This window comes from Besnoitia besnoiti, chromosome II, assembly GCF_002563875.1.
Source record: "Besnoitia besnoiti strain Bb-Ger1 chromosome II, whole genome shotgun sequence".
In the NCBI taxonomy this organism is placed as follows: domain Eukaryota; phylum Apicomplexa; class Conoidasida; order Eucoccidiorida; family Sarcocystidae; genus Besnoitia; species Besnoitia besnoiti.
This window is the reverse complement of record NC_042357.1, coordinates 4,874,817-4,885,424: the sequence shown is the minus strand read 5'-3', so window position 1 is coordinate 4,885,424 and position 10,608 is coordinate 4,874,817. Positions and strand designations below refer to the sequence as shown.

The 10,608-nt window shown below is 54.7% G+C and overlaps 3 protein-coding genes across 3 annotated transcripts; 2 read left to right on the top strand and 1 right to left on the bottom strand.

The window, feature by feature from the left end:
• Positions 1-175: 175 nt before the first annotated feature.
• BESB_040330 (uncharacterized protein) lies at positions 176-505 on the top strand (the record flags this gene model as incomplete). The annotated part of the gene is made up of 1 exon (XM_029362619.1): positions 176-505. The coding sequence occupies one exon, from the start codon at positions 176-178 to the stop codon at positions 503-505; it is 330 nt and encodes a 109-aa protein (XP_029221584.1).
• Positions 506-1,180: 675 nt separating this feature from the next.
• BESB_040320 (putative 30S ribosomal protein S12) lies at positions 1,181-3,988 on the top strand (the record flags this gene model as incomplete). Its single annotated transcript, XM_029362618.1, has 4 exons — positions 1,181-1,722; positions 2,067-2,112; positions 2,850-3,019; positions 3,679-3,988. The coding sequence occupies 4 exons, from the start codon at positions 1,181-1,183 to the stop codon at positions 3,986-3,988; spliced, it is 1,068 nt and encodes a 355-aa protein (XP_029221583.1).
• A 2,086-nt stretch (positions 3,989-6,074) lies between these two features.
• On the bottom strand, positions 6,075-8,998 carry BESB_040310 (N-acetyltransferase family protein; the record flags this gene model as incomplete). Its single annotated transcript, XM_029362617.1, has 6 exons — positions 6,075-6,176; positions 6,695-6,810; positions 7,159-7,232; positions 7,867-7,969; positions 8,393-8,496; positions 8,817-8,998. The coding sequence occupies 6 exons, from the start codon at positions 8,996-8,998 to the stop codon at positions 6,075-6,077; spliced, it is 681 nt and encodes a 226-aa protein (XP_029221582.1).
• Positions 8,999-10,608: the final 1,610 nt, after the last annotated feature.

Genomic DNA, 10,608 nt, shown 5'->3' with positions numbered 1-10,608 from the left:
CTTCGGTACTCGTTCTCGCCTCCTTTTATTCTTTCGCCTCCGCCGTCTCTGCGGACTCGCCGAGGCGACAGGTGCCTTCTGCGAACTCCTTACCCTCTCCCCAGCGATGTCTCTTCTCTCCGGATTGAGCCGGAAGCCTAGAGAGCGTCGCGTCCGCGATTGAAGCAAAGCGGAGATGAACGATGATGATTTACTGGTATTGATTTACGCGGGTCGCAACGCAGAGAATCCGAGGTCAAGACCCGATGCGAGAGGCCCGGGGCGGAGGGAGAGACAGGGGCGCAGAAAAGCCTCAAAGAAAAACAAAAAGCGCTCCAGAGAAAAGAAGGACGAGAAGAAGAAGGAGAAGAAGAAGAGGAAAGGCAGGGGGGAGGAAGAAAAGCGGGGGAAGAAAAGGGGAAGGACGCTCTTCGCGTGGAGTCCCTCCTGGAGAGAGTCTGGAACGACCCGCGGCCGAGTGACGACAGAAGGGAGAAAAAGAAAAGAGACTCGCAAGCGAGAGTGAGAAACGTTTCAAAAATGGAGAAGAAAAAAGAGATGGAATGTGGAGGGTCGGGGGTGTTAAGCAAGGAACTACATACACCAGGTGCTGCATTGATATTTTCTCTTCTGCATGCACCGCTGCTTCTTTTGCAAAGAATCTGCTGTGGCAGAAGGCTTCACTTTCTCATCTGCGGGCCTTTTCGTTCTTTTCGACTTCTCGATTTTCTGCCCTACTGCTTTTCTGCGCGTTGTCTCTCGCGCGCTTTTTCGCTCCTTTGCTCTCCTCGGTCAGGCAGCTTCTCTGAAGTTGACTCCTCTCTCCGCAGACGCCCGCAGGCGTCCGCCTACAAGTCTCCTGCTTCGCGCGATCGGCTCGTTGCTGTTGGCCTCTCTTCTCTTGAGATGCCCTCCGTTTCTGCTCAAGAGATACATCTTCACGTCTGCGTGCGCGGCCTCTCTCAGGCCCGCGAGTCTGTCGAAGCGCACATCCGCAAATAGACGACTCTTCGCACAGGAGTGCATGTTTGCGGCGCCTGGTTCGACTTGATCTCTGCATTCCTCGCCCACAGTTGCCCAGCTGGTAAGGCGCCTGCGTCTCGAATGTCTCGCGGAAAGACAGGCGCGCGGGCGACGGGAAGCGAGAGCGAGTGAAGAAGAGACGACTCAGCAGCAGCAGGCCCTCGACTTCTTCTTCGCGATGCGGCTCCAGCGCCTCGTCTCGTCTCTCTCCCGCCTGGGCGGAGAGCTCCTCCGCCCGGCGGCGACCCGTGCTACCGTTTTCTCTCGTTCCGCCTCCGCGGCATCTCCGCCGTGCGGCTTGCGCGCAGTCTCTTCGTCGCGGCTGCAAGCTCTCCGCGCCGCTCCTGCCGTATCTCGCGCCTCGTTTGGAGCGACAGCCGCCCGCAGAGCCACCATGCCCTGCAGTCTTCTCTCCCCAGAGCCCTGTCCGCGTCCCTCGCAGCTGTCTCTCTCGCCTCTTTCTGCGCGGGCCCCTGCGGCTCCACTGCGTCTCGCCGCCGCCCAGGCGTGCCCGCGCCTGTCGCGTCCCTCTGCTGCACGGTCCGGTGCGCCGCCAGCCGCTGCATGCGCCCCCCGCGTCTCTCCGCTCTCCGCGGCGCCGCTGCTGCCCTGCCTGACCCCCCTCGTCCGCAGCTTCTCGACGCGCAGCATCAGCGGCAGACTGTTCTACAAGCGCCGGCCGCTGCAGGTGCCCAAGCTGAAGCCGCCAAACATGCGCAGGTGAGGAGGAAGCGCGGGCGCGGCTGCGCGCGAAACTGGCGCGCAGCCGGAAGTCCAGACGCGAACGAACGCAGAGACACTCAGGGAGAGAGTGGGAGGGAGAAGACGGAGAGGGCGACCGGCGGTTCGCGCAAGGAGAGCGCAGCGACGCACAGGGAGAGAAGCGGCTTCTAGGGATGACCAAGCGGACTCGAGCACGCCGAAGACGCAGAGCCGACAGGATCATTCGCAGTTTTTTCTTTGTGCGTTGGGATGTCCCCGTTCCGGGCCTTTCCCCCTCGTTCCTCTCGCGTGCCTTCTTCTCTTCCGCGCTTATTTTCTCTTTCTCCTCTCTGCGTTCGCAGCAAGTGGCTGGAAGGCGCGCCGCAGAAGAAAGGCATCTGCGTCAAGGTGGGCGAGAAGTAGAGACACCAAGCATCAGAATCTGCAAACGGCGTAGCTGCGTTTTTTCTTCTGCCGAGCGATTCAGTAGATACGGTCCACGCCCCTTTGCTCGCATCTCAAGTTTGTTTTGCGTCTTTCTCTTTGCCGCTCTTCTCGCGCGGAAGAAGCGCGCGCTTCATTTTCTTCAGCCGTTGTCTCCCTTTCCTGTGCCTACCTCGTTCGTGCGCAGGTATCTTGTTTTTCGTTCTGAAGTTTTCTCTCGGACTGTCGTCCCGACCGGGCTCTCCAGTTGATATCTCTCTCTTTCCTCTCTGTGCTTCGCCGTCCGCTCCTCGCTTCTTCCTTCGCTCTCTCGCCCTCCTCTCCCTCCAGCATCTGTGACTACGCGGGATACACAGCTATACGTACCTATATATTTCTACCCACGTTCACATCTATCTACCTGTCTATATATATGTATATTTCTCTGGCTATCTATCTATCTATCTATCTATCTATCTATCTATCTATCTATCTATCTATCTATCTATCTATCTATCTATCTATCTATCTATCTATCTATCTATCTATACATATCTGTATCTGTATTTATCTGTATCTATCTCTATGTCTATCTATCCATGTATGTATATGTATGCTTGTATGTATGTAGTCGCATAGGTGTGTGTATGTGTGAGTGCACTTCGCGTGGAGCCTCATTTTTTCGCTTGCCTCGCGTCTGCCTCGCGTGCGTCTTTCCGCAGGTACGCGTGCAAACGCCTCGCAAGCCGAACTCAGGTCTGCGCAAAGTCGCACGCGTTCGCCTCAGCACAGGCCGCACCGTCCTCGTCTACATTCCGGGTATCGGACACAACTTGAACGTCCACTCCGTCGTTCTGGTGCGCGGCGGCAGATGCAAGGACGTCCCCGGCTGGTAAGGCTGCAGAAAGTACTCGCCATCCGACAGCGTCTGTTGATCTGTGCGACGGCGGCGCGGATGCCGCGCCGCCGTCGCACAGATCTCGCACACTTCTACAGATGTCTCCTCCCTCCTACTCCTCACTTTTTCAGTCGTCCGCACTTGCTCCTAGATGCGCCTAGGTGTACGGCTTGGGAAAACGCTTTTTTTTGCCGTTTGCGCAAGCAGAGGTTTCTGCGGGCGCGAGGAGGCTGTGTTGGTGCGGCGGCGTGAGAGTCCTACTCTGGAATGCCAAGGCGTCGCGCCCGGAGCTGCCGCAGATCCTTTCGATTTTAGTAAAGCATCTATGCATCTTTGTAAGATTTTTTGATATTTGTTTTGTGAAAAATGCTGCGCGGCGCGAGTCTGGAAAGGCACAACTTCGTGCGCGTGTGCTCGAAAGGCCTCCTCACAGCCCGCGCGGCCGTCGCGTCCTTGTCTCTGCAGGTGTGGAGGCAGATCTGCGACCGAAGAGGGCACACGTGTCACCCTCTGCATCATGCATCCGCCGCCGTTCTCCTCTCCCTCTATATGTTTTCATATTTAAATGTGTATACCTGTCTATGCCTTCTTGAGCTGCGTGCAGTGTGACCTAAACCCTAATGATTGCTTGTGCGTGCGGTTTTTGCGTTTAGCAACTACAAAGCAGTGCGCGGCGTGGGCGACTTGCTGCCGGTGAAAAACCGCGAGCGGAAGCGCTCCAAGTACGGCGTCAAGCTCTCGTCGGAGAAGAAAGAGTGGAGGCTGCACCGATGGAACAACAAGCACCTGACCGTGGAGAAGGATCGCGAGCTCTTCAATCAGTTTCGCTGGATGACTTGGAAAGACGAGGAGGGACAGATGCGAACAAGCCCCCTCGCCGAAGACGAAGAGGTTCCGCGACACACGCGCCTCTTCAACAAGTGGTATCGCCTCAAAATGCAACGCGAGGGAAAAGAAACCTGAGCAAAGCTCTGCAGACGCACTCCGCAGACAGACATATATACCTAAATACATATATATGGATATATATATTTATATACACGTGCAAAGGCACTTCGTAGACAGACCGCTATACATATATGCTGACATATTGATATATGGGTATACTTATATATCCATATATATATACCTATATGTATATATGTAGATGAGTCACGTGAGAGCATGGACGCGGTGCGTGCAGGGATCGTCGAGAGGAATTCTCTCCTTGGCTTGGAATGCATTGTGCACCGACTGCTTCTCCAATTATATATATATATATATATATATATATATATGTAGCCCTTTCTAGACTTGATTGCAGAGGGACGTGCGTGGACGCTTCTGCGAAGAGCAAGTTGCGGCAGAAGCTGAGGGGGGAAGAACAACGACGGAAAGCTCTTCACACGACGAGAGACGCTAAGAAAACGGTTGACTGCTGGGCTGGACGCGCAGCAAACGAGGTCTCAGAAATCATTCTCTCTCTCGCTCCATCTGTATACATATATATTTATGTATACGCATATGTGTGCACATGCGCATATTACATTGTTTATATATGTGTATCTGCCTATAGTTGCGCACGGGCTGTCAGTTTGGCTGCGAACCTTCAGCTCGCGCTGCGGTGTTTCGGTTTTGTGGTGATTCGCATTTTTCAATCTTTTCTCTGGGAAAGAGTTGCGATTCTCTCTAAATCAATCGCATGCGGCGGGAGGCCGTGCGCGCGACCCTCTGCGCCCCCTTCTGCGCGCCTGCGCTGCTCGAGTCACAAGCGCGACAGACTCTGACGAACTTTACAAGGCGTCCCAGCGTAGCTGATAGGCAAACCCTGAGCCGGGTGGTTTTCTTCCTATGTCTAAGAGGAAGCCGAAGGCGCCCAAACGACGCACGCGTTTCCCCGCTTCTGACACCCTTTTCTAGGCACCGCTGTCTCGCCTTGAGAGTGAAGCTCAAAGGAACTGACGGGGACCTCCTGTCTTTTTTGTATAATCAAAATTGACAATTTACAGTCAATTTAGTCTAGTGCCGCTAAGGTTTCTCGCCTTGCAGCACCTGTGTTCCAAAGAAAAAGTGAAGTGGAGTAGAGAAAAAGAGTTCGCCGATTGCGGCAAACTCTGGACTGATGATGTAGATTTTTGAAATCTAGCTCCCTCTCCTATTCCTCAGTGAGGCGTCGTGACCAGCTACCTTGAGACGATGCCTGCCTAAGCCTAGCCAGACAGGAGCACTGGTGCGGCGGTCGCGAAAGCGGAAAAAACAGAAAGCGCAAGGCCTCTGCGTGTCTCTGAGAAGCTCCCACGCGTGAAACGGGTGCGTAGCAGCGCAAGGTAGTAAACGACGCAGCGCACGGCAGTAAAAGCGCAACGGCGCATGCGACGCGAGACAAGACGGAAGAGCCGCGACTGCGGAAAGCGGAAGACAGAGCGCAAAGGCAAAGCAGGGAAACGAAGCCGAACAAAAAGCGCTTGCAGCGGCGACCAGATCAGCATGTCCGGCGCCAGGGGCGCAGAGCAGAGGAAACGTCACTTAGAAAAACAGGGAGACTGAGAGAGGAAAGCGGCACGCCACGAGAGCGAAGGAACCGCAGACGTAACGGAGACAGAGAGTTGTGCCCGTGGGAGAAGCGAGTCTCGAGAAGTGTCACCAGAGTCGCGAGCACCCTGAGGGAGCCGCGTCGGACAAAAGAGACCAACAGGAAACGAGTCGCTGGAGTGCGAGAAGACTTGAAGCGACCAGACTCAGATGCGAACCGCTTTGATTTGTTCGGGAACCGAAAAGGGCGCAGTGAACAGGGTGAACAACAGTCGCCACGAAGGAAAAGAAAAATCGTGGAAGCCGAACTGTCGGCGAGCTTACGAGGCAAACCCCCCGACAGACCGAGAGAAAAAGCTTTGATTTAAAAAAAGACTTCAGTATGGAGACGAGGACGAGCGACAGCCAGAAGCCGACGCGAAAGCAGACAGAAAAGAAAAGTTCTCGGCTGATCAGCCGATGCGCAAAAGAGAAGACAAGATGAGACACGAGAAAGCAAAGGCGACTCAAAAAGTAACATCCTCCAGACCAGATATCTTCATCGCTTCTTCTTCTTTTTCTTCCCTGCGCTACTCGCGCCTCCGCCGCCACCCGTTTCCTGTCCCTTCGCGCCCTCGGTCTCCGTCGCGGCGGCGAGGGCCTGCACCGGAAAAAAATTTGAAAAATCGAAAAAAACTGAAAAAAAAATTTCTCTGTCTGGAATTCGCGGCAAACAACCTCCTGATTTCCCCGACTCTCCACGGCCAGTCTCGCGGACGGCTCCACGCCGAGCGGCCGCATGGATACCCCCACAACCCACATATATATATATATATATATATATATATATATATATATATATATATATATATATATAAATATACCATATACTTACGTATACAGATGTAAATGACGTCACGCACGCAAGAAAAAATACTCTTCATCATCCGCAAGTTCGTTTCATACCTGCATATACATATCGAGGCAACCTTGAACAAAATACAGACTGCTTACAGACACACATGTTCATTTATTCGATGCATGTCCAGAGCGTTCTATTCTATTTTCCCGCTGGGGTCTGGCACACCACACGCCGCGGGCGCCCTTTGCAGAGTTGCCTGCGCACGTCTGAAGGTGCGATGCGAGTACTACGAATACTCTAAGAGGTATCTTTCTTACTTCCGCAGAGGCTGACGCCGTCGCGGCCTTTTCCCCGTCGGCGGCTTTTGCTGCGTCTGTGGCGGCTCGCGGTGCGCTGGTCAGCGCCGCGGCGTTCTTCTTTGCCTTCCGTTTGTCTGTGACGAAACAAATCCAGAAAATAGACAAAGTCGAGACAACCTGGACGTGCATTCGAGTCAGAGACCGAGAAGAGACGCCCCACACAAGGAGGAAGGCGCTCAACACGCGCCTGAATCGAAAAAAAGGATACAAGGCGACATGGCGCAAGCGAACCTCGCGAAAACCGAGAGAGCTGCCGACGCTCCAAACGATGCCCTAAAGACAGTTGCACACTACGCCCGAGAGCGAACGGGAAAGGCGCGTCGAATAATCGCACAGGCTGTCAATCTGTCTTTCTCTGTCGCGACCCTCTTCAGCCGCCTACGAAGGAAAAAGTCGCTGTGCGGCAAGTGCTGCACGCTCACCTGCAGAGAAATAATTCCTCATGCTGAAGGCGTCTTCCTTGTCCGCGTAGTACTCCTTGTCAACATCGTGGATTCTGTCGAGGCAAACGAGGACAGAAAAAACAAAAAGTTCAGGAGCTCCGCGAGCAGAAGACAGGGACACAAAGATCAACAGCGCCACATACGTCCACGCACATGCACGCGAAGCAGGAGGAAAGACGCGAAGGCCAGGGGCCTGCGCAGAGCTCCGCTGGGTGCATGCATACAACTATCCAACGTCGGGTATCTTCAGAGCAAGAACTCAGAATCACAAGCATAAAGACATATGTGTTTTGCCTATGTGCATGCGCATGCGTGACGAACGAGGGCGCGCAGGGCTTTCGCTCACACGTTGACACCGGGAGAAGCACTCACCCAGGCAGAAAAAACAAAAATGACAGCCAGCTAGAGGAATGTATCAGAAGTCTTTCAGAATACAACCAAGCCTTTTCTAGAAGTTCAAACGTTGCAATTATTTTGATATTCTATCTTCAGTAAACATAAGAGACTCAATGAACCAAGCGGGACAGCAGCGTCCCAGGAGGCGGTGCGACAGACGACGGCAGAGACACACACACACACACACACGCAGACAAAGACAGAGCGCGCATGCGAATACAGAAAGGCGGAAGAAAGGAAGGGGAAAGGAGAATAACGAGTGAAACAAGGGGTCCGGACGAAGCGACGCACCTGTAGCCAAGAGTGTGTTTGTAGAGAGAGTAGGCTGCGCGGTTGGTGACGCGCACGTGGAGCGACGCGTACTCCGCATCGAAGACTTCCTCCATTCCATGCTCTGGAAAAAAAAATCCCCAAAGTTGCACAAAGTTGCAAAACACGACCGTCCGAGGTGCGCGGCTACAACCGCTCTCTCCAAACATATACGCATATGCATATACACCTCTATATAGAGATAAGACAGGTAGACACAGATATAGATAGATGGATAGATAAGCGCTATGGACAGAAGTGCAGCAGGGCACCTTCAGCGGGTCATCGATGACGATCTCACTAAAATCCATACACGAATGCATATATATATCTATGCATATGCACATGTACGCGAGTATGCACAACCGACGCCCGACAGACTTCTACTCTCGACGTCATTTATACATTTGCGTAGACTCCCTGAACCGTAGCTATCGCAGCCCACACGCCCAGAGAAGAAGAGCGGAGAGATGCAACAAGGCGCACTGCGGTTGCGGTTCCGGCGTACGCGTCAAGTTCATGAGCTTCGACGCCAGACCAAGCTTTCTGTTTTGGCGCAGCACTGCGACGGAGGTCACATGGCCGTGGCGATCTGCAGGGTCGTCTTCTTCTCTGTGCGTCGGCATGCCAGCGAGAAGGAGTCCATATGCACACACAGAGAGGAATTAGACGCAGTAACAAGCGAGCGACGCGTCCTAGCCGGCAGCGGCGGGCTGCGCTTTCAGCGAGAGGCAGGGGCTTGTTGAGAGTCTCACGGCTGGAGAGAAAGAGAAGAGGAAGAGTCGACGAGCGACTGCAAGTGAGGACGCTCATTCGGGGAGAGCAGAAAAGCCCAAGAGGCGAGCTAGAGGCGCGGCAGCCAACAACTACAGAACGGCTCACCACGCGTCTGCTGAATCAGCTGAAGTCTTCACCGCTTCGCCCCAACTTACAGCTTCGCGAGAACGTAGCCGACGAGCTTTCCGCCAGAGTCGTGGGCGACGCTGAGGAGTTGCGGCCAGGAGACTGCGTGAAAGAAGTAGTACTTCATCACGTAGTTCTCAGGCAGGTTGACCAGGTTCGCACTTTGCATGGCGAACAAGTCAAACAGGTCCGCGCGACGCAGGGTAGCCATCTTTGCGACGACTTCGGTACACACGAGGGGACAGAGAAAGGCACGGAAGGCAGACGGGAGAGACAGAAAAGGAGAACGCGGCGACGAGGAGGCGCGTGGCGCCACCCAAGCGACTCGGCACGAGCGAGGAGTCGAAGAGGAGACGCGCCGCACGGGAAGAAACCGGCAAGCAGCGGCGTTCAGACACCTGGCATCCCCCAGAATTACAGCAAAGTGGGAGAGAATAAAAACGCTGAAGGAGCTGCACAGCATCGGAAACAGAAGGAGGAGGAACGCGCCGTGGCGGACGGCCCAAAGGCGAAGAACGTGTGCATGCGAATCGGTGCGCATGCGCTTACGGGAAAAAGCGATCGCCGGCACTCGGCGCAAGGCTCTTTCACCGCGAGCGCAGCCAAAGCCAGAGAGACACTGTTTTACGCGCGTAGAGGGGGATGATGACGAACACTTCAGCGCACGATCGCCGCGCTGCACGTTGCATTGCTGCACTCTCAGGGCGACGAAGCAGAGAGGCGCTGACGGGGGGACTGGAAGCCGACGGTGCGCTGGTAACTACTCGGTACCGAGGAGGTTCGATCGAGGAACACGAATATACGGCGAAGCCAGCTGCGTATTCGTGCTTCCCGCCACTTGTGCTGCAGCCCGTGAGCGCGCCGAAGAGTGAAGAGCGAGAGTCCTCTTGTGACTGCGTTTTGCTTCCAACAGTCGCAGGCCGTCGAATGCGGCGGGACCGTGTGCAGATGAGTGTGCAGATGAGGCACTCTGCCCGCTACGGGACGCATCTTACCATTTGGAAGCGAACAGCCTCTACTTTTGGAATGTCCACATCTGTCTTGCCTGCCGGATATGCCGGTTCCCCAGGGAAGAGGCTGAGTGAAGTCTAGACGACACAAAGAGATCGTTCTGCATACAGCCAGCTCAAACGTTGCTTGGCGCTTCCACACCCGCACGAAGTGCACGACACGCGGAGGCGTTCCCACAGGGAGACATTTCATTTTTATCAGCTATGAGGCGTGTGTATCGTCGACCGCGTGTGGCGCGGTGCGAGTGAGTAGATGTGCTCGCTCGGGCGAACTGCATCTTCACGTGGTGCGGTAGATTGACCTCTCCCAGCGGTGGAGAGGGCAGGCGTCGCTGTGCGGCTGAGATGAAGATACGGACCTGCACTTCACCACACAACAGATAATCAACCCAGACGAGCCCGTGGAGATGCTTGTAGCACACGACACCGCAGGGGTGCCGGCCTCCCTGTAAAGGACGCAATCGCGTCGCTCGTCCAGAAGAATTTTTGTGCGATGTGTGGTCGCGGTCTACCTCACTGGATCCCCGTGCCTATGCTCCTGAGCGACCGACCTCTTTTCTCTCGCAAAAAAGTGTGCACTTCGCGACGTAGACGAGCGCGGCGAACCACTACGGGGCCTCAGATTTGCAAGGCTTCTGCGTACATCCGCGAAAACCATGGACAGAAGCAAGGAAGATGATGATTCTCGCGCCCATCTCTGCCGTGGTTGACGAGCCCCTCCGCAGTCCGGAAGGGGAAACCAAACAAAGTTGCCCCATTCACTTCTGTGGTCAAATTCATTTTCACTGACCGAGAACTCACAAAAGGCTTT